The sequence below is a fragment of the Schistosoma haematobium genome, chromosome ZW (genome assembly GCF_000699445.3).
Source record: "Schistosoma haematobium chromosome ZW, whole genome shotgun sequence".
NCBI classification, from domain to species: Eukaryota; Metazoa; Platyhelminthes; class Trematoda; order Strigeidida; family Schistosomatidae; genus Schistosoma; species Schistosoma haematobium.
Window position 1 is genome coordinate 88,296,487 of NC_067195.1, and position 27,987 is coordinate 88,324,473.

Here is a 27,987-nt window from a genome sequence, read left to right on the forward strand (position 1 = left end):
AAATTTCAATTTTGAACGTTTGCTCTACTCGTCTAGTTCAGTGTGGCTTTTTTGAAAATGGTTGAAATCACGCCCTTAGAGTCCAGAATAATTAGACAAGTTGAGGTAGCTCATGCCAATTCTTTTTTCTTGAGTTTCTTTAGTATTACTTTGGAGATGTAAATCTGTCACGTGACAAGTTCATGAAAGAGGCTGTTAAAGAGAATGACGGATGTAAGATTTATATTTGAGTGAAATCATAATTTCATGTTTTCAGGGATTCCTATGGAGACAATGATTAAATTTAACCGTCTAAAGTCTTTGTCAGAGGATGTTGAGTTCATAAAGAAGTCAGTATCCAAGTCACAGTCCGGGTTGATTGAAGTAGGCGAAAAAGGTCTTCGAAGAAATCCTGAAATGAAAGTTCCTGAAACATTTGAGACAGCTCTTAACAGCTATAAAGAAAATGGTGTCTATGTTAAGGGCTTCTCTCCTGACGAGAAATTGGACGAAATTATTGAATGGCTTGAAAAACACGGTGGCAAAACCCTTGATGTGCATATGCGTAGATTTCCACGAGACAAAAAGTTTAGGGTATTCTCAATTCCTGTCTTAATATACATGTAACAGGGAAGCATATTTGCTATTTTTGAGAAGAAGGAGGATTCTGAAAAGTTCCTGGCTTCACCAGAGGCTGCTACTTTCAAAGAAAAAGCTATGGTTCGTTCAACCCAGTAAGTTTAAATGGTTTGGAAATACGTGAAGTAGTTTGATTCGATTTCTTATACATAAACGACTGTCCACTATCAGGTAAAAGAGCCCACTTATATCTTCCTGCCAGATACAATATGTAGCAGTTTTATAGTCATGTTACATGTCTCAGCTATCTAAAGTTCAGTCCAGGTAGCAGTATCTCTGAGCATTAATTACCGATTGATATCAAAGTAGCAAACATTTGATGGCATTAAGAGTGTATTTAATACTAGTACCTGTAACATCTCCTTCATGAATCATAACCATTTTCCTAATTATGCTCAATGTTTACCGCTAGCAACCTTAACCGATAGGTAATTGTGCAGACTTAATTACGATATCTGCCAGGGTATCAAAAAATAGAGACAATATGTTATATTTAAGATCAGGTCCCAGACTTTCTCCATTCGACTTTCTGTCGACGGATAAAAACGTAAACTAACGTCTTGAATCTGCACATAACACTTTAATCTATTTAATGAAGTTTTTAGTGGTCTCTTTCACACCTATCCCATAGGTCGGAATCCCATGGCACTGTTTGACAGTTCAAATCTCAGTTTCTGAGGAAGCGTACACAACTGTGACTGAAAAAGTAAAGCTGTTTCTAACCTCAACTAAGCAGACGAAAATGTTTAGTATCCAGTTTCATGATACCTTATTGTGCTATCATTTGTTATCATCAGTAGCCACCTGGCAAAACTTAAACCACGGGTTAATCACAATTGAGTAATCAAGAAACTGAAATTTTATCTGGTATCGCATAAGTAGTGTAGTTCACAGTTGATGAATTAACATCCAATAAAACTAGTTGAAATTACAATTAACTATGGAATAGTGGAATAATAAAATCAAAAGTAAGCAGACCTAAGTAACCTGTAATTTGGTCAGCAATCTGTATAATCCGGTTGAGACAACTGGATTGTATCGCTAGTTATTACATTTAAAGTGTAGCTCAAAGTGTGATACATGGTTATACTTATTAAATTAGTTGCATTGTCTTAGTAATCCAAGCTGCGTAGAGAACTCGTTTCTCGTTGAAATATGCAGAAGACTGATGGTTGGTACCCATGCAATGTTCAGAATCCATTATAAACTCCGAAATTATTTCCTACAAACTTCAGTATGAGTGCAAATTTTGGGTGATTGTAATGCTCTATCTTAATCTGTAGTAACTCGATGCATTCAGATTATTTAGTTCGTATAGTCAAAATAAGTTCACTTACCGATTAATTTCTAACCTAAAAACTTGAAGTTGCACTGCATTTTATGATAGTAAATACGATCAAATACTTTTGGTAGTATGTTAATACTCAAAATTCAATTTTAGAATCGATTATTGGAAACGCAAAGAAGAAGAAAACAAGGCTAAAGTTGCTTCACAAGCCAAAAAGAAAGCTGCACTTGAAGCTAACCAGGAAGCTCAAGTTAATTCTCGAATGATTCGTGGAGCATTACTTGAAATCGTTGGTCTCCCAAAAGCCACAAAAAGTAAATATCTGTTTGTCCAACTTTACCAAAACAATATAACTCATCAGCAAATGCTATATAACCGATTGTATCTTAAATGTTTGTAAAAACCAAGAAAACTGACAGTGTCGGATCAGAGTTTGGAATCCTAGGTTCCTGGAGAGGGATAAAAAGGCAGAAATATTTTCACTATTTCGGAAAAGTACCGAATATTCGTAAATTCCTTAGTACCTGGTTGTTCAATCTAATGCTTATGGCTCATCTTAGAGAATTCGTTGTACGTGGATGCGAATCTAGTCAGGATTGGTAGCAAAAATATCAGAATCAAGGTATCGTTGTTACTAGTCAAAATTAATATACTTGGTAAACAGAAATAAGTATTTCAGAAGTTTGAAAACTCTCAATGAATACGACTGGTGTACAAAAACTATATATAAAGGCGATCGAGCTTGCATAATGTGCACACAAACGGCTAGTTGACGAAATAAGTTGAGTACAATTCAAATCATCACTCGAGCTCTCAGAAAATACTTAACTGTTATATAGTGTACTCAGTACATAGTGTGTCGTTTATATGTGTTGGTCATTTGAATCTTCCCACTGATGTTTAGGACTGCGATTCACCAGTCTCTTTTGCATATGTGCCTCCTGTTCGGATTGCTTTGGTACTCCGACTAAGTTAAAAGCGTTTCTAAGCAGTGATATATAGTGGCTGGTATTGAAACCTGGAATGTGCGTTTCGTCCCGTTTGGGAACCTTTTTGTCTGCTTTGGTTTGAGGAGTTGGATATCATTAGCTAATACTGGAGGTTTCAATGCTGAATCCATAAACGTGTACTTGATATATAAGTTACATGAGAGTACAGAGGTCTTGAAAAACTTGTGACCTGTTGATTTAATTTGTACCACGAAATACGGGCTTCAGTGATTTAAATATATGTTACAGATATAGTCCAAGCATTCTCCACATTGCGTATTATTTGACTGTGTGGAATAGCTTGGTAGTTGTTAGTACATGATAGTGTCGTGGGATGAAAGAAATTTTCATAAGATTTGTGTCTTCTCCATCACGACTTCGTTGTTTGGGATCTTAGTAATCATGCAAATTTTATGCTTATGACTTTAGCAGATTTACTTTATAATTAAAATGTGGTAATCCGACTGTGATGGAATGGAACTTTTTGACAGGATAGAATCTATCTTGGTTGTATTTTTTAAAATTTATCCATGTCTTAGTAATTATTCTTTTTTATTTGTCTATTGATGATATGACTGTCCCACTTTTTATCTCTTCATAATGTTGTAACTCTACTTTTACGATGGGTTTTCGGTGCCCTATCGTACAAAGTTGTTTTTTTGTACAGTCCTACTCAGCACAAACTTCAAGCATGAATGGAAGTGTTCGGCTTGGTTGGCCACTGATATCACTTCTATGGTAGGGAAAAAAGTCATTTGGGTTGTTAGTTTTTCTGTAATATTTCAATGGAACTAATTATCATTCTGAATAGAATGTTGATATTTGCTGTTTTCTGTTTTTTCTATCTTCACACAACTCTTCACTTTCTAGAAAATGATGCAGTTGAAGGGGAAGACGCTACAACTGAGAAATTAAAAGAGTCGTCAGTGAATGACAGTAAAGACTCAGAAGCACCAACAGTTATGAACTTAAAACAGTGGTTAAACGAAAAGGTAAGGTAATATGGCGAACATTTTGTTATGTGGTGAAAATTCGTTATTTTGTTTGCTTAAAAGACTGCTGTTACGAAATTAAGTCAAGTTCTTTGGACTTTTTCTCGAAGGGAACTTAGGATATACAAGTGATACTGTTTATTATGCTTTGTTTGATTCATATTTATTTATCTTTTTGGATATTTTCACAGCTTGACTCAAGTACTCCTGTGGGATGGATTGATATCGAACCGTCTGAGGGAAAAGCTGTAATACGATTCAAACAACCTGATACAGCAGAAAAAGCATGGGCTAAATTAAAAGAAGCATTTGGCGATAGTCCTGTTACTTATTTAAACAGTGAATTATCAGGTCGCGTAATTACTGGTAATTGTCCATAAAATTAATACCTTTATTCATACTGTGAACTGCATATTTCACTCATAAGTAGTTAACTTATGGAATGGAGTGAATTTGTCTTGCCACTAATGAGCACCCGAAATTTGCTAGATATTACATCATATAAAATCATTTTATATACATTTTCCACGTCATTTGATTTGTTATTAATCTACTGATATTCGTCAAACTAAAAAATCAGAAACAATTTATGCGGATTTCAGTAATTACCATATTACGTAGATGATCTTTTGCGAGAGATTGTGTAAATAAAATGACCCATAAACTCATAATAACGACTATATTGAAGATGTGATCAGCTCGAACGGAGCACATTAAAATTTCATCTTGCTTTTGTTTACCATCTAAACAAGACAAGTTATAGTACAGTAAGTCCAAATAAAATGGCAAATATAATTTCGTAGCACAGCAAATTAGTTTTCTAAGCTATCTAGTTTACTTCACTATGCTGGAAAATTTTTAATAGACTGTTTTTGTTTTGGAAGGTGACGAAGAGAAGAATCAGTGGAAAGTGATCCTGGCAGCTCAGCAACAGAAAGCTCAGAAACGACGTGGAGGACGCAGTGTAAGTTGATTTCATTCGCTTTTATTATTTGTTATTTAAACACAGCTTATTAAATTTGTGTGGGCTGAGATACAGCCCGTGTATCCAAACCGAAGCTGGTGGTTTTCTTTGTAGACCACTCCCCGAACATTTGACCTATGGGTCTAATTCACATAGCAGTGGAGCGACGTTGGGAGATGCGGTCCCATGATAGCTAGTGACCAACAATATGTTCACACACCGTTTGTTCCCTCAGGATCCTTGAACTTTGGTTTGGAATCAGGGTTTCTCGACTCCCCTAGGTAGATGCTCTGTACCCATCAATCCGGTTCAAACCCCAGATATTTACTTTTCATCCTCTCCATCTCGTAATCAACACCGTCCACGAGAAAGCAGTGAGTAGGATTACCTTAGCAGTGGCTATATACGTGTGAACATATGAGAGCATTTCGAGAGGGAGCATAAACTCTCCCCACTGTTGGTCGTACCAGGGCATTCGGGGACATCTACGCATAACTGTCATTGACTTCCTTTGTGACTAAAATTTGCCAGTCTTATTGTATGAAAACTGTTGTTTCCTTCAAAATAAAATTTTATCCCCTAGTTTTGACAAAGTGTAAATAAATTTTACCGATAATATTTTATATATGGATGACTATTGAATCTCATAATAGAAAAAAGTCGACTTAATAATTAGTGAGAGGATAGTTTCGTTTTCAATATTTGTTGAAGGATATGACCATTTTTGTTTGCTAAATCTCTTATAATGAATGCTCGAGAAAATGATACTTTCTGTAAAACCTTTACACATCAATCGCCTTATCATTATGGGAATGGTTTTTAGAATATCCATCAGGAATAAGCTGCTCATTTCCTGTCATAGGAAGCGACAGTCACGTGTTGCGTATGCCTGAACACCGATTACCACGACGTCCAATGCTAACCGGTGTTGGGGATGGTTAGAAGAAAGTTAGGGGCGGTCAAACCAAAACGTGGCATCAGTGGTTGAAGACACTAGCATCTGGTCTGAGCCATGTTGGTAGATGCAGACTACTTGGTTGAGGTCCGCTTGACTATCGTAACCAATGGTTGGAGACTGTGGATGACATGTCTCAGAATCGATCACAATGGTGTAGGTGTATACACTCTTTGTCTTCCTTTAAACCGTGAAATTAAAATTACTTTATACCTTTCTTTCTACGTACTAAATTTTTCTTCCTGTACTATATCCTTATATGCAATCTTTCTTTTATGTATTGCCACCATTGACTTAACTACTCCTATGAATTCGGAGTTCATCGTGCTGTGCTAATGCGGTATGACAACTCGGACCGATGCATATTTGTGCCTGGTCCTACGTTGTAGCTGACTGACTAACTGACTGTGGCTCAACAGTCAAAGTACAACTTTCAGCCAGTAGATCACAGGTTTGAATCCCACCTCATCTACTTTGAATATTTTGTAGTTCAACAGGTACTGATTTGCGTATTGGGCTTTAAATCATACTTTATGGGCTAGTAATACTACGTGGATACTTAGACCAAGGCAGCTAAAGCGAGTTTTGAACCTGTGATTTACTGTCTGAAAGTTAAACACCTTAGTCATTGGGTCACCACCGCACCTTTGGTTTAGGCAGCCGAGTAGTATTACCAGTGTAACCTAAAACACTTGGTCCATAGACCCTTACTTGATGAATATATTATATCATCATCCTTGCGAAATATCTGGAAATTCGATAGGTAAGTCAATGAGTAATTAAATACTAGGAAGTTTTATGCAATTTTTGCCGTTTCAAAAGTAAGCATTTCATTTCTAAACCAATTTTAAAAATTGGTAGTAATCTGATAATATTATCTTTACTAAAAGAGCCAGGCTGATAACGTTAACTCATTACTGACTCATAACGATGATAACTTTAAATATAATAATCTCTTTTTTCTGTCTGTGCTATCCATCTACAATTCCAAATCACATCGATCATGAGTGTTCACCCAAGAAATAGTTATAAGCTACACGCTTGAATTATTAATATTAACTATTGTGAGGAATAAAAAGGAGGCTGAAAAAAGTTTAGATGTAAACAACATGTGAATTGTTTTAGTCAGAATTTTGATTGGGATCATAAATGGATCAATAATAAACCACCGTTGAAAACCTGGAAGCACTGGACGGCCGTTTTGCTATGGTATGGGTCTCAGCAGTGCGCATCCACGGTCCCGCATGTGGGATTCGAACCCAGGACCTTTGTTCTCACGCAAACGCTTAACCTTTGAGCCAATGAGCCGGCATCCAACAGTGTTAATGTCTAACTTCCATCGATCCATGAACGGCTGCGTAACCGTTCATTCATTCTCTCAGGTAGATACCTGACACGAATCGAACTCTACTGGTCACGGCTTCTCACTAGAACTCCAGGAAATCTATCTTGAAGCCAGTCACTAGTGAGCACATGATGATTGTCATCAGAATGGGGGTTTGTGGAGATTGTAGTAATTTTAGTCAGAATTACCTAAAATGATAAGTATATATAAGTGGGTAAATTAACTGCCGTAGTTGAAATTCATTCAGGATGGTGTGGCCAATATACATTGATAATAACCACTATTTTACTTACCTGCTAGTAATTCATGAGGACAATAATACTTTCGCATTTTGATCATTAATGTGGTGGTTGGAGACAATAACTTACGTGTAAAGAGAAATTTATAAATGCTAAGATCTGGTTATTTAATTTCTTAATTCGACTTTAATGTTAACTTTGAGATAAAAATAAATACCAAGTTATTTTTACTGGAAGTATAATAGTTCGATTATCTTCACTCATAACTACCATTTATTACCTGAGCGCTGTAATATTTCCCAGACATTCAAAAGAGAACAAATGGTTATATTGGGGACCCTCATAATCCTTATGTAATCATTTAATCCTCAAAGTTGTAAAGCATCATTAATGTATGATATCCCGTAGCAGCCGATGACCAATGATTCCCTTGAGACATTACAATCCATATATATCATTGAATTGCGACCAAGGTTTCCAGACTGTACATATCCACCAACTCGGATTAAACGTCGAAAGTCCCCCCTTGCCCCACTTTTATTAAATCTTCACGTGAGAGTAGTAAGATTTTTCTGGAACTGGTTGTGTGTGTCTAGATGAAAGCATTTCAGTAGAAGAGATCAGACTATACTCTTTCGGCAGTACCAAATCATTTAGAGACGTTTTCTTGACAAATATCTATCATAATTTATTGCCAATTACATTTATGTTAATCCTTTTTAGGATGGAAGACAAATTCGTAACAAACGACGTCGTACGAACTAAGTAAAATGGAACAGATTGAGCTCCACTTACTACTGACTTCATTACTGTATATTCATTAAAAATAAACTTTACTTTTAAATATTTTCTTTCACACAAATAAGAGAAGCTATGTAAACAGCGATCATTTGTAATGGAAAATATATGTATTTGGTTTGAGAAAGTGTCTTTTTCCATGTTTAAACCCTAAATTTACATTTTACTGTTACCATCTATTGGGATGCGCTTACATTTTACCATTGTTAAGAGAATATTCATTATGAAAGTTTGTCATACTTCATTATTCGCCAGGAACTTTTTGTTTTCTAATGTAATTCGAAAGTGGCATGAAATCGCACAGTTGATTGGTACAAGAGGCTAGTGATACTACTGTATGTTCAGTGTTAAGTAGCTGAGGCTGAAATCAAACATTAAGCCTAATAGTTTGAGTTTGAGTGCTATAAGTTGGTCTTACTGTTTGCATTTGGACTCAACGAAAGTTACATTTACAACTTGCAGTTGTGGATATTACAGCATTGGTATTTGGGATATGATCGATGGGTATTAATAATCAATTATGCTTACGAGGTTTAGACGCTTTTATTCATGGATCTCAGCCCATTTTTCCTAGCCGTTGCAGTTTTTGCATCTAATATGTGTGTTACTAAATTGTATTGGTCGAACTTTGAGGATACTATGCTCCCAAATATGTGAGTAAATGTTGAGTTGTATTTCTGAAGATAAGCTGTAATGTTTTCACATTGGAACTAGTTTTCGTTGTTGATCAAAGTTCATCAACTAGTGGAATGTGGATCTCGATGATCAGAAAACGTTAAATATAATAAGTGGAGAAACCTATCATTATGTATTCTCTTCAGTTAGTTCTCTATCGTCTTTTTTTGCCAGAGTGTAGATGTTTATATTTCTGTACCTTAAATCAAGTCATTCGTATGATTGTATGTACGGCAGTTGATAAACTTGTTTTCTTTACAGATGGTTCGTCGATCTTCATATGTAAATCGTGATTGTAAAAATAATAAATCCAGCCCAAATGAAATAGTTCCTGTATGCGAGTCTCGCAGATCCCGTGTGAAATCACTGAGACGAAGACCAACTAGTTCAAATAGACCGCACTACAATCCATGTGAACGTCGTCGTCGTTTACAAACAATGATCCGCGAGGTCTACAATCGTATTCGGTGTGCTAATTTAACATCCAAGTGGAATCATGTATTTGAATTGATGTCTAAGAACCGACGTTTGTTAAGCGAGCAACTGAATTCTGCTCATGCTGCTAATCTCGCAGCTCGATCTATCACCTGTGATGAAATGTGGCCTAATTCCAATTCTGCCGATCCACCTTTATTAGCTGAACCGGTAGAAATTCCTAATGTCTATAGTCAATTCGGCAAATTTGAGGCTCGAATCGGTGGTGTATCTTATCGTGTTGCTATTACAATGATGCCCCAGGTGAGTAAATTCAATACGATCAGTATGTGTCGAATTCTCTTTTCAGTTTTTCACCTATACATAAAAATGTTGACTTAATTGCTGTGTTTGTTGTCATTCTCTTTCCACTCTTCCACTTTTATAGGTTGATCCTGTGCCTTCCGTTTGTATGTGGGCTCCTGTTCAACATAATTTCTCTGTTGAAGATGAAACAGAATTAGCTAACTTACCATATATGGGTGATGATCAAGCTCAGGAAGATGTGAATTTTTTAGAAGAACTTCTGAACAATTATGATGGTCATTTACATGGTAATTTTCCATTTGAATTTGAAGAGTCACTTCTGGTACAATTGGTTAATGCAGTTGCAAAAGCATGGCCAGATATTATCGCACAATGTGGATTAATACCATATACAAATCAAAAAGGTGAACACCGACCCATAGATTTACCACAAAATCCAATTACAGTTGATTCCTCATCACAAGAAATCGATGCATCATCAATATCATCATCAGTAATTGGTATTGTTGACGAAACTGGTCTAGTTGATTCTAATTGTAAATCAAATGAACGTGTCTTGAAAAGATCGAAACCAGATGAAGAAGATAGTGACGAAGTTTCAACTACAAAAAAAGGTCGTTTCACCCGTCGTTCAGGATTTATCGAAATTAAAGATGTTGAAGTAAGTTCGATTGTTTACTTTCCCTTGTATTAAACTGTCAATAGCTCCCGTAAATTTCGCAGAAGACGAACTGATCTGTATGTCCAGCGGTAGCTTAACCATTAAAGCAATCAGCTTTCAACTACAGTCGACCTTATACTCAAGAATTGCTCCAGTTATTTTGATCTTGGCAATTGGATATTATTGCTAGCTCCTCATACACAAGCAATGTGATTCAAAGCCGAATACGAAAATTTTCACTTCCAAAATGAGTTGCACAGCTGAGTGTAAATTTCCAATGCATTCGTCACACATGTTAGTCTTTTTTTATACAAGCACTGAACGATTAGTGTTAAGAATTGCAGTGTATTTCTTATCTTACTTTGCCACTGGAAATAAATTGATAAGTAATCACTTTAAAACAACAGTTGTTTCACAGCTACAGTCTTAATTTAATTCTGGATAAACGATTGTTGCAAACTGAAACGTGGCATCAGTCCTTGAAGTCACTAACTTCTGGTCTGAGCCATGTTGGTAGATGCAGACTGCTTGATTGGGGTCCTCGCGACTATCGTAACCAATCGTCAGAGACTCTTGATGACCTGGCTCAGGATTGATCACAATGGTGTAGGTGTGTACAATTTGTTATACTTTAAGCCGTGAAATTAAAATTACTTTATACCTCTCTTTCTACGACCTAATTCTCTCTTTCTGTATTATATTCTAATATGCAATCTTTCTTTTATATATTACTACCATTGAAGCAACAACTATGGATTTAATGTTCATTTTGTTGTGCTAATTAGGTGTGGCAACTTGGACCGATGCATATATGTGCCTGGTCCTAGTCTGTAGCTGGCTGACTGATTTCTTAAATAAAATTGTTGTTGTACAACTAATCCTTCATTTTTACATTGAATACCTATTGATCCTGGTGATAATCTGATCCATGTTAGTATGCGCACATAATTGCTGGTCATTATACACTTGGTAGTCGTAATCTTCAGTTGTAGATTTTATGGATGATATAGTCTGAAATCGGTTTCAACGACTCGTGTTTATGTTCATTGTGTATTCTTCCGTAAATCTCAAATCATTTATGATTATCAATCTTTCGTTCTTTGATTTTATTTCAGTTTTTTGTAAAGCGGTTTGTTTATGTTTAGATTTCGTTCAAGTTATATTTGTATCTGGCTGCTAATACCTTTTTTTGTCTCTTAGATTACTAATATTAGTGTTGGTACACTTTTTGCTGTGTTTATGTTCTTATTTGATTATGTCACATGCTTGAATTGTAATAAATTTCTCATTATCAAATGCGAACTTAGTTTGACGAATTTGATTTATGGATGGAATAATCAAATGACACTATACTTTTTCCAGGTAACAATAAGCAATAGTATAATACCACCTAATATCAGCGTTAATCTTCCCGAATTCAATGATAAAACACTGGTTAGTCTCCATAATAAGCTGAAAATTGAAGACAATAATGAGGAAATCAAATGTGAACTGATCGCTACCACACAACAATCTCCGAAGATAAGAAATTCCGTTGATTCACATCATAGTGATCGTGATTCAAATTCTCCAGACCCTAAGCGTCTCAATACCACTGGGATTCCAGATGGAGTATTCTCTGTGAGTTAAACTTTAAAAAAAGTCTGATTCTAGACAGTTTGTTTCCTATACCATTAGGGTAGCTAAAGTTAACTGCAACGTTTTCATTATTCACTAAGTGTTTTGTACTCACATCTTCGATCATTTCTCTGTTCATTTAGTGAATGAGTTCTGCCTATAAGTGTTTAGTTCTCACTACAAATTCCACTCAAAGTTCAAACTTTTACTATATTTGCGTTTTTCATCTATCACGTCGAGATGCAATATACTGGATATGTCCATAGCTGATATCTGGGAATTACTGTCGTCTATATATCCGCAGTTCTATTTCGAATCCGAGGTTAATATTCTTCATGCTGAGTTCTTTCTAGCCACTTTATTTATTTTATTTTAACAAATAGATATTGGTACAAAGGGGCACCAAATACATATGCTCCACACAAATCTCATTTGATTTGTGTGAGGGCTGTGATACTGCCCGGGTACCCAAACCGAAGCAAGTGGTTTTCTTAGGGGTCACACCCGGAGCCTTCGACCTGAAGATCAGATCCACAAGGCAATGGAGCAACGTAAGGAGATGCGGTCCCATGGTAGCCGGTGACCAACGATTGGTTCATACGCCATTTTGTCCCTTCAGGATCCTGGAGCTCATGTACACCATTGGTTTGGAATCAGGGTTTCCCAACTCCCGTAGGTGAACTCTCCATATCCACCAACCCGGTCAAAGCACCGGACATTCGCTTTTGGTCCTCTCAATTTCGTAAACAACACCCCCGCTACTAGAGGTCAGTGAGTAGGACTTCCCTGTCAGAGGCTATATACGCGTCGCTATGCGAAAGCATTTGGAGAGGGAGAGCGGACCCTCCCCACTCGACCGTACCAGGGCATTTGGGGACCACTGTTTGTTGTAATATAGTTGTTCTTTACATAATTTTAAGTTCGCTTATTGTTTGCAACAATATAAATAGTCTGTTAGAAGTAGCTATGATTTAAACCAAGGTAATTGATGTAAGCTGAAGATAAATAAGTTTTTTTTTGCTAGTTTTCAGTATTATTTTTCTGTATATGACATAAATTAAATACTTTTTTTTTATCCTTCCAGTTGAATAGCTACATTTCACTTAGAACAACCTAATGTACAATTTTATTTTTATTAGAAATCACTCATTATGGATCTATGCATCAGTTATTTCAATGGTGTTCTTGTGTTACTTGTCTTTTACAACAGATGATAATCTTGTTATCATTCTAAACTTTTATATTCCCCATTTAATAGGATCACTGAATTATCGAATCCATTAATGATTAGTTTATTCTGCTTCAATCAGACGTATAATCTTGCTTTTGATCAATAATGCAAATAACCAATAACGGCTGAATATCCCAATATCCATTAATCTACTCTGCCCCTTCTGTTCCTTATGCCCAATCAAAACATAAACAGCCGATCGAATGGGTTTGAATAATTAGTCTACATTATTCTCTAGCATCATGACTCCAAAACTCACAGGATGTTGTACATCAATTGCATAATCACAACATACTACCAATAAGTAATCTCCAGTATCCACAGAATGAAGTTATATGTAGTAGAAGCTAAATAATAGGCGCATAATTAATTAGTGATAATTTATCAATGAGTATTTACAATCACGACGATGTACGAATATCCTAAGCTGCTTATTTCATAAAAATACACAGTGAACAAATATACGTCATAATTCCCCGTAGATTAGTTTTAGAAGTTCCACTTTTTCCTATGATTCATCCATAGTATCTAATAAATGTGTCATTTATTTTCTTTTAAGTCGAATCAATCTCTTCTGTATTCCCTTATTATCATATATCTTCTACTTTAATTTCTTTCTTGTATTATAGGCCATAGCTGGAACATTCGGTTCATCAGATGATTCTAGTAAACTTCAGCTTCGATATATGGAATTGAAAGAACGTTCAAGTAATTCACAAGTAGGTGATATTTATCAAATTGTTGTTATTATTTACTTTTTGGTGTTTATTCATTATATTTACCAAGAATTGTTTTTAAAACTACTTTTGGTCATGGATATGTAGTACTATAGTGGATCATCATGATTATTAACATAAACCTGCGGCTCATTGTTTTCAGTGCTCACAAAATGAGTTACTCGTTCAAATCTTACCCTGCCTACCAATTTTCCCATGTTCAAGTTGTAATATCATTGCTGTTCATTGGTTTCCGTAGTTCAGCGATTAAAACACCTGAACTTCACAATCTGTCAACCTTGTAGTGAGATGTCGTCATTCCTAGGATTAATTAATCGGTTATAATATGATAAATAAATCACTCAACTAATTGACGTCAACATCTATATATTCTGTTCTTAAAATGAAGTACTTGTAGAGCATAATTCTTCACCTAACTGAATTTCCAGCTTTATCACTTAACAATATTATTTATTTTAGCTGAACGAAGAAGCGTTGACATGTTGTCCAAATTTAGACAGTCCGATTGAAGTACTGAATGCAGTGAAAAGTGGTCGACATCAAATTCCTACAAGAGCTGAAGCTTTACATTCATTCAGAACGTTATTTTGTCGTCGGTGTTTCAAATATGATTGTGCTTTACATCCTTATAAGTCTACTCAATCAATGTGGAGTCATCGTTGGCCATTTGTTGCATCAACTAATGTGGGTTAGTTAATCATAAGATTCTTTCAACTGATCATTTTTGATTGGTAGGTCAGTAAATCAAACCTCACTTTAGTTACGTTAGTTTGTGCAGGTGAGTAGAGTCGTAAGCCGTCGCATCACTGATGCCAACTGGTATGTGTGGAAATCTCGGTACGTATTCAGAAAGCTCTTAAATTTTGCCGAATCACTTTACCAATGTAGGGGCGAGTACGGTGAGCAACAGCCCACTTTTATCACTACATAGTAATAAAACATAGTTTGTAAGAATAGAAGAGATGTGTAGGCTACAGATTCTTGTCTTTAGGTATGATCGAAGAATTGCTTATATATCGTAGGATGACTGAGTAAGCATTGTTGAGTTTAGATACGTACTATACAAATATGGTAAATCAGTTGATGTAGTAATGAGTATTTGTCAACTTGGACGGTTGGAAATGTGTTATGTTTGCCTAACTATAGCCTACCTCGATGTTCAATGTTGGCTGAGGTCGAAGTTGAATACAAGCTGCTTTCTCTCGCTTTACATCCATTCTTCGTCCTGTCTTATATTGTGAGACTTTAAATAATTCCGTGAATTCGTTATATCTTCTAGAATTATATTGTCTATGTATAGTCTTTCCTGTTACCGCTGATATTGTTAACACTTCTACTACTCTGGTATTTGTCTCAGTAATTTCATCTCACTATACTGATTAAGTGTGGCAATTTGAACCAATTTACTTATATGCTATATGAGTAAGTAACTGATTGAACCGAATAAAAAGGTATAGCACAAATTAATGAATTACATAAAAGCTTACAGTAAGGTAATAAATATATCTGATGATCCCTCTAAAAAATATATTTCACATGTTTATTTCTTTGTTTAATCTAACAAGACTTGCATATTCATATTCATAAAATTTGTTGCGTGTGCGCTATGTTCGAAGCACTTACGAATTCACCTGGTCTGCGAACGGAACAAAGACTTGGTGATCAATGACTAATAAGCTATCTATTCTGACGCGTCCCAGTCCCTCTAGCTAGAAAGAGAAGTTCGAGTTCGAAATGGGGAATTATATTCTGCAAGCAACCAGAAACACGACCAATAACAACAGGTACAAATCAAACGTATTTATACAGCATAAAATTGTCCTTGGGAAGCGTTACAAAATAGCATACTAAAAGATACGACAAACCAATAGCGTTTAAGATTCTCTTAAGTGGGAATACGACATGAAGATGAAAATGAGCGCTTTCAGCGCGAAAACAATCAATTCAAAAATTTTAAATAAAATTACAAAAATATGTTATTTACTAAGTGAGTTCTAGGGATCTAATCTCCCCAGCAGTGTGTTCAAGCATCAACTAGTAGAGATGCAAATTTCTCAATGTTAGGTTCAAATTCATTAAGCACAGTTGTTTGAGAATTTCAAAAAAAAAGAAAAAAATGATGTTTCAGCCGAGTTTTGCCAAATTTTGGAGTTCTAAGTTTAATTCTGCCTCCTCTCTATCTACTTCGTTTCAGCTATATTGAGCTAGTTATTATCACTAGCCGTGATGTAAATAATTCGATTCAAAGTTAAAAACATTCACTTGAACACCAGATAAATTAAATTACTGTTTGTTTTAAAAAAAAAATCTATTTACAGAATCAGATGCTCCATATTGTGGTGTATGGTGTGTTCGTCAATTCACTGATAAGCAAAACAATCATCATCATAATAATCGAATAAATGAGAGAGACTGTGATTGGAACCCGGTTGAAATAAGCCTTTATCAAGTTTTAGCTCCAATGTATATACCATACGGTTATTCTTCATATCATTTATACAATTGGTGTTGTACATTATCTAATCTTATTGGAACTAAAAAGTGTTCAGAGGTAAGTATAATAATGATTTATTATTATTATTTCAACACATAAATATCGGTACAAGAGGGCACCAAATATATATGCACCGCACCATATTTGTGTGTGTGGGCTGTGATACTGCCCGGGTGCCCAAACCGAAGCAGGTGGTTTTCTTAGGGGACCAAATCCCGAGCCTTTGACCTAAAGGTCTGATCCACAAGGTAGTGGGGCATCATGAGGAGATGCAGTCCTATGGTAGCCGGTGGCCGAAAACTGGTTCATACTCCATTTGTTCCCGCAGGATGCTGGAGCCCATGTGCACCATTAGTTTAGGATCCGAGTAAAGCTCCGGACATTCGCTTTTGGTCCTCCCATTTTCGTAAACAACACCGTGCCACGAGAAGGCAGTGAGTAGAACTTCCCTGGAAAAGGCTGTATACGCGTAGCCGTGTGAGAGCATTTCGGGAGGGAGGGCGAACCCACTCCACTCTCAGCCATACCAGGGCATTTGGGGGCAGTATAATAATGACAGTTTAAGTTTCCCTTCTGTTTAATCATAATGATTATTTGAATATTGTTGGGACCATTTAAATATGGCAAGATATAAATAATCACTGAAGCTGTCGGATTACATAAATGGAAACACTTGTCAGTAGCTCAAGTACACTAAACAGTGGTAGCTGTTATGAAAAAGCTAGAAGCAAATAGTTGACGAAGTATTTAAATGACTTGGTCGAATATTCAGTTTTCCGAATAGAAATGAAAGAAATGCTAAAATTCATATTCATGATTGAGGCTGGAAAAAAACTATCCATCTATTTTACTCTTTCGATCTTTAAATACGTATCATTGTTACATATTTAAGTCAGGATAAATGTCGTATACGTAATATTGTAATGAATGAGACAATTTGTTTATTGACTTCCAAATCCAACTTTAAAGCTGTGAATCAAGCATTCATAATCAACATAAAGCCTAGGATAAATGTACGTTGGCCCAACTTCCCAAAATGCATTAGTACAGTGAGATAAAATTACCAAGATGAGAATAAATGAGTCAGATCTAAACCAAATATTCTCTCCAATTCAATCTGACCAACTAGATTCAATGTTACTAACGCTAACATCAAAATCTATGTGGCTGTAAACTGGATACATGTAGTTGTTTGTGTCTTATTGATTTAACTGTAGTACTAATATGCTAGGTACATTATACTATAGAAATCTAAATAACTTTAGATTTGTTCTCAATAAATAGGTCAACTAAATATGCCTATTCGTTCAAGATGAAATTTATCACTTATCCAGTTCTTAAAATCTGTATAAATTCTTTGAACATAGTACAATAATACTCAACTTGACTTATTTCATTTCCAGTCATTGATTGTTCTCATGTCATCGCTCACTTTATCTTTCCCATATCATTGGTAACTTTCATCGTTTCATCTATTCACAATCATTGATCATGATTACGCATTACTCTTTTATCTTTCAGTATATTTTCTTAATTAGATGATCAGTCAGTCAGCAACAACGTAGAACTTCGTTTGTACGTACATCAGTTCAAGTCACCGTATTATATTTACACAGTGATACAATTGTCGATTCAAATCCTATAGTGGTAAAGGTAGTAAAAGTATAGGCAGTAATCGAAAGGATTAGTCTGTCAGCACCTAACAACAATTCATAAATTCATTTTGTTGTTTTACTCTATTAAATTTCAAATAGAAAACTAATTTTTAGTAAGAAATCTTAATTTTTAACATTAGCTCTCTAAAGAACTAAGGATAGGGAGTGAAGTAGTCGAACGCGTCGACAACTTCACTTGGAAGTCTGATCAGCCCTAATGGGCTGGTATCGGACGAAATCTCAGCACGGATTCGAAAAGCTCGTTTGGCTTTTGCCAACTTACGTCACCTGTGGCGAAGGCGAGATGTCCATCTATCAATAAAAGGACGAGTATACTGCGCGGCAGTCCGTTCTGTTTTACTTTACGGCAGCGAAACATGGCCATTAAGAGTAGAAGACACTCGTAAGCTACTAGTATTTGACCACAGATGCCTTAGAAATATTGCTGGCATCTGCTGGGATCACCGGGTAAGTAATAGTGAGGTTAGACGCAGGGTATTAGGGAAGGATGGTAAATCAGTCGATGAGGTTGTGAATCTTCATCGACTGAGATGGTTGGGCCACGTGTTACGTATGCCTGAATACCGATTACCACGACATGCAATGCTATCCGGTATTGGAGATTGTTGGAAGAAAGTTATGGGCGGCCAAACCAAAACGTGGCATCAGTACTTGAAGTCACTAACTTCTAGTCTGAGCCATGTTGGTAGATGCAGACTACTTGGTTGGGGTCCGCGTGACTATCGTAACCAATAGTTGGAGACTCTTGGTGACATGGCTCAGAATCGATCACAATGGCGTCGGTGTATACACTCCCTGTCTTCCTTTAAACTAAGAGATTAAAGTCGCTTCATATCTTTCTTTCTACGAACCAATTCTTTCTTCTTGTACTATATATCTATATACAATCTTTCTCTTATATATTACCACCTTTGACATAACCACTGCTATGAATCCGGTGTTCATCTTGTGCTGATGCGGTATGGCAACCTGGACCGATGCACATATGTGCCTGGTCCTACGTTGTAGCTGACTGACTGACTGAAAGAATTTAATAACTGACTATAGCAATAGTCAAATGATCTATTGTGACCACCACCTAATTGATCTTTATTGGTTAGCGTTTTATACTGTATCCAGTTAGGTTAGTTGGAAAGTGATAACGTGGAAATAATTAAACGAAAGATTGAATTACTTAAGTATTATTCATTTGTTTGTTATTTAGGTGCTTAGCTATGCAAATACACAGAACCATTCAACTCTTCTACTTCCCGATTCTGGACAATTAAGTCAACTACGTGTTCCTGGAACCGGTATTGAATGGGGTAGACGTTCAACTAGTACCGCATCATTAAATGATGGTGGAGATTGTGCTGGATCTGGATCATGCAGTGGAAGTGTTCAAGATAATGGTGAATTCAACGAAGAAGCTGTGAATAATAATGAATCATCGGGCTATAATTTACTACCATCATATAGACGAAAACGTTCAAGGAAACGTCGTCTAAAAAAGAGCATGTTATTAGGACCACCAACTCGTCGTTTGGGTATGTTTTGTTCGACTATTCACATTGATTAAATTATCGCAACTTGATATCACAAATAATCTGGTTGTATACATCACAAATAGATCTTACGTAACCATGGTTGAGCGTTCACCACGAGAACTAAGCACCTTAGGTTCGGTCGCATTACTTACGAGTTTAGAATGGTGCAGAATAGCTATCCAGTTTTTCTTGATTTTTAATGGTACAAAAACGAAGACCAGTCTGCGACAAATTAAATCAATCTACACAGAACCCCTTTCAACCTAATTAATTTATTTCTAATAAATGATTTCAATGGAATTTCTGTTTTCCTTGTATATATATCTCTACATGTTTTACACATTTTCGTCTTTTTCCATAGATGATGATGAAGATTCACAAACAAATGGATGTCATCAAAATGCTACAAATGGTAATGCTAATGGTGTAGTCGCAAGTGGATGCTTCGCTCATCATTATCATCCATGTGATCATCCTGGTCAACGATGTGATGATTCCTGTTCTTGTCGAATAGCTGGAACATTTTGTGAAAAGTTTTGTCAATGTCCTCCTGATTGTCCAAATAGGTATATAGTTAAAAATTTCTTATTTCAGTCAGTTAAGAAGATTCGTAATACAGATTTATTTGTTACACTAAACTAGTCCTCTCATAATGTGGTTTTTGCATTCTAAGGTAGATTTGATCAAGTTTATGGTTATTAATTTTATGATCATGTAACTGACTAATTCGGCCTTTAGTCTCCAAATAGTCGATGGTTAAGGTTTGAAATTAAATTTAGGATTTTCGTCACGAACTAACAATAAGCTTAATTGGCAAAACGCTATTTGGCCAAATGGATGAATAAATTTCACACCAAAATCCAAGACCTGTCATGTTATATCTGATTGGCTCATTCATAAATTACAGTCTCTCCAAAGTGTCAAGTTAAGTTGTCAATAGAGTAGGAAAATATCAATGTACATATAAATTTTACACAGGAACTTTAGTCCTCAAAGTTCATCCCCAACGCTGATTGGTTTAAAATGGATCAGTCAACGCGCTCCAACATGATCTTGTCTGGAACACGTATGTAATCAAGTCTCTATCCTGCTAACTAAAGTTGAACAACAATTTTCACTATTAATTTACAAATACGTCATAATTCTGGTAATAAAGAAAAATCTTGGTTACAGATTTTTTTGGCAATCTTCTACAACTATTCACTTGGTAATGTTTGTTTGAATCCTCCCATTAATGTTTAGGACTGCAATTGATCATACTGTGCCTCGATATAGCCTTAATTCCACTTTTAGCCACCATCCATCTTTGCAAATTATACACTTATTGTATACCATAATTTTGTATATAAAGAAAACGATTCACTTTTGTATCAAATATATCAAATCAATTTACTTATAGTCGAAAAAAGTTTCTGTTCTTGTCTCTTCAGATTTTTGGGATGTCGTTGTCGAGGTCAATGTAACACAAAATTATGTCCATGTGTTCTAGCTGTCAGAGAATGTGATCCGGATTTGTGTTTATCTTGTGGTGCACATTCATCTTTTCGATCTTTTGCCTCTGGAAATTCTATGGATTTACTTTCACTACTTCAAACTACTTTACCTCCTGTTACTGGTACTTGTCGAAATGTTGCCATTCAAAGAGGTTGGCGTAAACATCTTTTAATGGCACCTTCTGATGTGGCTGGGTAAGTTCAGTGTGTGTTTTTTCTAGTGCTTTATGCGTTTTTTCTATATGCATGATGATGGTTGCTTACAACCATCTTTGAAAATACCTGTTTTTATTTTTTTTATTGTTCTAGTTGGGGTATATTTATTAAAGAAGCTGCGGAGAAAAATGATTTCATATACGAATATTGTGGCGAGATAATTAGTCAAGATGAAGCAGATCGACGAGGTAAATAGGCTCAATTTTACTTGCTCATTGTAATCTATCTGTTTAATTTCTAGATTGTAAATCTTAAGTTAAGCAAATTTTAATGGTTTTAGTTCAGTTTACAGGCCGTTTTGTCATTAATTATGACAATAGCAGAAAAAATTATTAGAAATTAAGGAGGACCTCAAATCGCTGATTTATGCAGCTTTTTAACCGGGTTGGTGGACACGGAGTTCACCAAGGGGAGTTGGGAAACCCTGATTCCAAACCAGTGGTGAAGGAACAAATGGCGTATAAACCAATCGTTTGTCACCGGCTACCATTAGACTGCATGTCCTTATGTTGCTCCACCGCCTTGCGGATCAGACCTTTAGGTCAAAAGCTCCAGGTGTGGTTCCCTAAAAAAAACTACCTACTTCACTTTGGGTGCCCGGGCAGTATCCCAGCCCTCACAAAAATCGAATGATTTGTGTGGTGCATATCTGTTTGGTACCCACTTGTACCAATGTTTACGTGCTTAAATAAAAACTAGCATTCACTAGTACGCGATTTTGTACTGTTTATATGATCGAATTCATTATGGTTTTGGAAATTCGTTCACTACTTTTGGCCACTCTGTCGAAATCTAGTACCTCATACTTTTAACAATAGTCAATAAATGATGTCATCATGTTTCATTAATGACATATGTCTAGCCACCGATATCATTGGACTTTGTCAGTTATCACAGTTCACTAAATCTCATCAAATGTTTTTTGAATTCTGTTTTTCCTGTGCTCATCAAATCTTGAAGGTATCCAAAATGGTTACCGTAATTGAATATCCAGTACTTAAATGAATGTTTCCTAAACTATCATTATTAATTTCTTCTGATTGTCGTTTTGTGGGAAATCTAATATGAAAGGTTAGCTAAAGAGGTGGGCTATTAATCACTAGCTTCCAAGAATAGAATTTAGAAGATGCGGTCTGATTTAAAAGATTGGAATTTTTTATGGTTGTCATCTAGGTGAATTAGAGTTTTTAAGTTAGAACGTGAATATGTATATATATTCGTATTAAACTTTCAGGTAAAATTTATGATAAAACAATGAGCAGTTTCCTGTTCAACCTTAATCGAGATTTTGTTGTGGATGCTACGCGTAAAGGCAATAAAATTCGATTTGCAAATCATTCAGTTAATCCTAATTGTCATGCCAAGGTAAATTGCCGCTTTCTTATTGTATGGAGTCCTATGTCTGTTTTCTTTGTTTATTATGTGTAGTAATGTAATGAACGAATATTCGGGTAGGGTAAACCTACTTATTCTATTATGCGAAATCACACACTACATTTTTAAAATATGAAAACAATAAATTGAACTGTCTGTGCATCTTCATTGAATTGGCTCTCACAAACTCTGTCGTTCTTCTATTCCTGTTGCTACTGCAACTGCATTGTTTTTCTCTCTTCGTATTCTTCTTCTGTCAGTAAGAATCCTTTTCGAATTTATGGTGCATACTACTTATACCTGTCCGTACACATAGCACATATCACAGTACTGCTGATAGAGACGATGTCCAGAAAAACATTAAAAGCTTCTCAGTTAAACCATTCAGCTCAAAAAAGACTACTTCACACTATAAACATTAATTATTTTCTCCTATTCTCTTTCAGTTAATCTGTCACAACGTAGAACGTGATACGTGTGTACATCAGTTCAAGTTACAATACCCTGATGGCACAGAGATTATATTGTCACGTTATATCCCAGAATAGTGGAGGTAGTAACAGTATCAGTGGTAATAGAAAATACTAGGCATCGACGATATGACTCGAAAATAAAGTATAAATTTGCAAAATAAAAATATAAAACGACGAGGAATTCAAAAGCTCAAAATTTGAGGGAAGACGAAGAATGGATGCAACTGAGCCATTGCTGACGATTTGGAGACGTCATTCAAAGTCTATAACAATTGGTTAAAATAATAACGCGCACTCGACCAGGTAGTATATACCTATTAACATGGATAAGTCCAATCGTCAGTGTCTTTATGAACTGGTGCCACGTGTTGGTTAGGTCGTCTCTAGCCTTCTTTGAAGCCTACTCCTACACATCGCCCGTCGACCTAGACGATAGTTAGGGATAGTCAACATGTCCCAATCACCTCAGTTGCTGAAGATTTACCACCTCATCAATCGATACCCCATCTTTACCTAGTACTCTATTCCTAACCCACCCATTACTTTCTCCGTAATCCCAAAATACACCAGCAATGCTTTATAGACACCTATGATCGAATTCTAGTAGCGTACGATTAACTTCTATTCTTAATGACCATGTTTCACATCCATAAAATAGGACAGAGCGAATTGCTGAGCAGTAAACTCACCTTTGTTTGAAAGATGGATTTGTCGCCCACAACACAAGTGACTCACGTTGGCAATAACCAACCAAGCCTTCTGAATTCGTTACGAGATTCCGTCAGACACTGGCAATTCCATATTGTATCAAGTCATTGATAACGATAATAAAATGATATCTGGTGCTGTTAGAGGTATGAGGTTGGTTATCACTTCCCGATCGTCCATACCGTCGTACGATATTTCTTTTCGAGGGATCTGAATATAGAATCTGGATCAGTGGTGATCTTAGTGACGTGAGAGCGTGACCGCAGAGTCGAAGTGACAACTGTTTGATACCGGTCACTTACGGCCTCTATGGGAGATTTTTTGGTGTGTTAGCTACACGCTTCGAAAGGCTTTACCTCCGGTTATGGAAATTCACGAGGTAAGGTGAGGTGTGACATTTTCGAGGCTGACTTTTCTAAACCCCCTCCTTCCTTTGTGAGAAAGCAGCATCGCTGCAGATTCTGGTTATTCGAGAGAAGAACCTTAGTTCTGTCATATCCCTCTACAGTCAACTGTACGACTTCGCTTTCAGGTTTGAAGTTGCTACTCTTAGTCCCACCACTCTCCAATCGGACCTGCCTGTTATGATAGGACCTAAAGGAATGTGTTCCAGCTAATATAGCTCAGTTGAGTCATCACGATAGACAATCCTAACCACCACCTTAAGGTAGTAACTACAGTCAGGTATATTCTCCTTCATGTCAAACCGTCTACATACCCTGATGTGGTTATTGTTTTTAGTTGGTTTTACACTTGTCATTAGTTTTGTTTCTTTTCTTCACATAAATAATCAATGAAGACATTCGAATTGATTAAAGAGAATCAGTTCTTAACGTAGAGGGTTCAATTATTTTCATTTTTTTTACCGGAAAACTTCACTAATGTTTCATGTTTTGAAAGTTGTTTTGTCATCTTTTCAATCCTTTCTACGTTTTCTAAATGTTAAAATTAATTATCTAAATAACTTATGAAATGTTATGATTGTTTACGTAGTCAACATTACGTTCAAGTTCCTGTCATAAAGTAGTGCTTCAGATTTTAATTTACTTGTTTTCGAAATTTAAGACACCTAACTTATCTTTTTGAACTTGTACTATCATATACTTTACTTTATATAGGTTATCATGGTGAACGGTGATCATCGAATTGGTATTTTTGCAAAACGTGCAATTCTCCCCGGTGAGGAGTTATTCTTTGACTACCGTTATGGTCCTACAGAACAACTTAAATATGTAGGTATTGAACGAGATACAGACGCTGCAAGTGTAATTAATAATCCTTTATGTGTATTGAATACATCTGGCAATGATATTAACCCCCTGTGTTCCAATATACCTGTTAATAACCATATTGAAATTCCTTAGGATTACATGTAAGTTTAGTAATTCACTTGTACTGTAACTTTATTTATATATATATATAAATCTTCACTAGTCGAAATATTCAACTATTTACCATGTATCCGTTTAATCGAAATATCATTGAAACTGGTACAATTGTTCACTGATGTAAACTTCTCCATTACATCACAGCGGTCATCCAATCACTACTTTTAACTACTAATTCTCAGACTGAAACCAAACTTTGGTTTGGAAAGCCATGTGGTACCACCAAGCTTCAAATTAAACGGTGTGGCTTAAACCCCTGAGTACGTACAATTGTGTTCAATAAATAAATTATAAGATGGACAATGAGATGATATTAATGTATTGCATAGCGAACTAGCTGTAGTGTCTATAATTATGAGAACGGCGAAATACCATAGTAAACTGTTTAAACGATAGTAAGGAATGTAGCGTGTTTTGAAAAGTACGAAATGATTCTAAAACTTACAATCTATCGGAAGATAAAAAATGGATGCATCTGCCTAACTGAACTGTTTTTGAGCAATATCATTTAACGTCTTTAACCATTGATCTTTATTAGTACACAGAGCCAAAAGAAAATAAATCTGCACCTCTTACAGGTCAGTCCAAAATTTAATGAATTCAAAGGCTGTGGTTGTATCCTAGTGTATTACCTTCCTCTTAACTTGGTCTTATGGTAGCCAGCATTCCACGTTGAGTTAAACAGTAGTTCTACATGTATAACTTCCATTCTAGTCACTAATTGAGATTAGCATTCTCAGTCTCACCAACCAATTCTCCGTCTGTGCGTACGCCTAATGCTTTTCTTATTGAAGATAATTAGCTCTGGTCTTTTATCTTAGTGACAATTCTCACAACTATGTGATAAAACACATCAAACGATACTTTGTGTACTCTTCATTTGCTTTGTAGATAGACATCTCGCTTGTGTTATACGTAGCTCAAACAGTATTATATAGTGGTTCCGATTATCGCACTCCTAAATATAACAATGAAAAATCATTCATTGGTAAGGTAAGTAAAATCGTATACCGAAAGAAAGTATGAATATCCACAAGTTAATAATATCTATCAACACCATTAATATAATTTTATATAATGGTTTGTATGGATTTCATATATTATTCAGTTCTATTACATCAATTGTCAAGTCCAATCACATTTCTTCTCAAAATTGATTACAAAGGAATCGATCGAGTTCGATACCACAGTTGATTTCTTCCAAATAATCATTGTACTTTTCTTCTTAAAGTGTTTGTTTTTATCTGACCAACAAAACTGACTGCATAACACCAAACGACCCTTAGTTTTCGTTTCATATCAAGTAGTGAGCACTTGAAAAATAAATGGTTAGAAAAAGGCTAAGGGCGACCAAACCGAAATGTGGAATTAATCCATGAACCCATTGTCAGTTCAACTTAAGTATATAGATTGGTGCAGACTACTTAATTTGTCTGTGCGTTTTTCCCAAACAATGGTTACAGATTTGATAAAATGGCTCAGAACTGTTAACAATAGTAGATAGGCGTTCACTCTTGGTTTTCTCTTTAACCTTAAGACTCTAAATGATCTTATCAATTATTTTCATTCCACTAATTCATCTCTTTTCTCGAATCATCTTGCCCATACCTAGTCTTTCTTATTACAACCAATACTGTTATTATCTGTACTGCATTTAGATTTTCCTAAACCATTTCACTTGATTGTTTTGGTGTTGGCAACTTGAACCGAGGCACATGTCCAGTCAGTCTTGAGTGTTGTTAGAAGTATGAGGGCGGTTATCATTTCCCGGCTGCCCACACCGTGGAAAGGTTCTTCTGGAGCTACCTGAAAAGGAAATTGGATTAGAGGTGGTCTTAGTGACCTGACAGCGTGACCGCAGTGCCCAAGGAGCAACTGCTTGAGGTCGGTCACACACGACCTTTTTATGGGCAATTTTTGTGTTAGCTCCGTACCTGTTAAGACCTTGCCACCGGAGACGGAAATCCATGGGATAAGGTGAGGTGTGCATTTTTAGGGTCGACCTATTCTAACCACACCCTTTTTTGTGGGAAGGCAGCACCGCTGTTATGCTGGTTGTCTGGGGGAAACACCTTACTGCCTTCACACCTCTGTACAGTCAGCAGTACGACTTCGGACCTTGGGTTTGTTGCTTTTAGTCTTACTGCTCTTCAACCGACCTGTCTGGTATGGTAGGACCTTGAGAAACTATTGTTCCAGCCATTATAGCTCGATTGGTTGATCATAATAGGCAAGCTCGACCACCACTTCAAGGTATCAACAACCGTCGGGCACATGTCTCAGTTTTTATGCTAAATATTACTAATTAAAGGTTTATAAGATGTAAAGGTGACGAAAAACCTCTTTCCACAATCCATCCAATATTTATGTATTCAAATAAATAAACAACGTATTACTCTTGTCAACCTTGATGACGCCTGAAGCTTCTGATGTACTGATTTCCATACCGTTTTTATTTCTAAATACCGTAGCATTATGAAAATCCTTTTTTTCAAATGTTGTCTACAAAAACGTTTAAACTATGTATTTTTGCTCCTTTCTCTTTTTTTGTTGGTTAGGTTATTACTCTGTTATGTGTGCAGGCCTGTGCACATTGATTGTGTAGAGAATGTAAAATGTTTATAGTTGATGTATTTTTTGCATTATGATAAAATTTAACTGCTTTATTTATTTCTATTTTATGTGTTTCCGTTATATTCCTTGAATTCTTTTGTCTAGGATAAGAAATATATATATATATATATATATATATATATATATATATATATATATATATATATTATATCACT

General features: G+C 35.9%; 1 protein-coding gene across 2 annotated transcripts; it reads left to right on the forward strand.

Annotated features, from left to right (window-relative positions):
* Positions 1–17: 17 nt before the first annotated feature.
* On the forward strand, positions 18–27,987 carry EZH1_1 (Histone-lysine N-methyltransferase ezh1; the record flags this gene model as incomplete). 2 transcript variants are annotated; one of them, XM_051212650.1, is made up of 22 exons in its annotated part: positions 18–105; positions 144–213; positions 257–573; positions 610–713; positions 2,060–2,220; positions 3,766–3,887; positions 4,079–4,253; positions 4,772–4,851; positions 8,114–9,601; positions 9,726–10,265; positions 11,628–11,885; positions 13,743–13,832; positions 14,310–14,538; positions 16,169–16,401; positions 19,225–19,546; positions 19,908–20,112; positions 20,977–21,234; positions 21,349–21,443; positions 22,490–22,620; positions 24,929–25,182; positions 26,090–26,191; positions 27,757–27,987. In XM_051212650.1, the coding sequence occupies 12 exons, from the start codon at positions 9,125–9,127 to the stop codon at positions 25,172–25,174; spliced, it is 3,084 nt and encodes a 1,027-aa protein (XP_051072837.1). In that variant the 3' UTR covers positions 25,175–25,182; positions 26,090–26,191; positions 27,757–27,987. The 2 variants fall into 2 exon arrangements, with proteins under 2 accessions (XP_051072837.1, XP_012798765.2); XM_012943311.2 differs by lacking the exons at positions 26,090–26,191; positions 27,757–27,987 and having other exon boundaries at positions 58–105; positions 4,079–4,243; positions 4,753–4,851; ... (1 more) ...; positions 11,466–11,885; positions 16,169–16,278.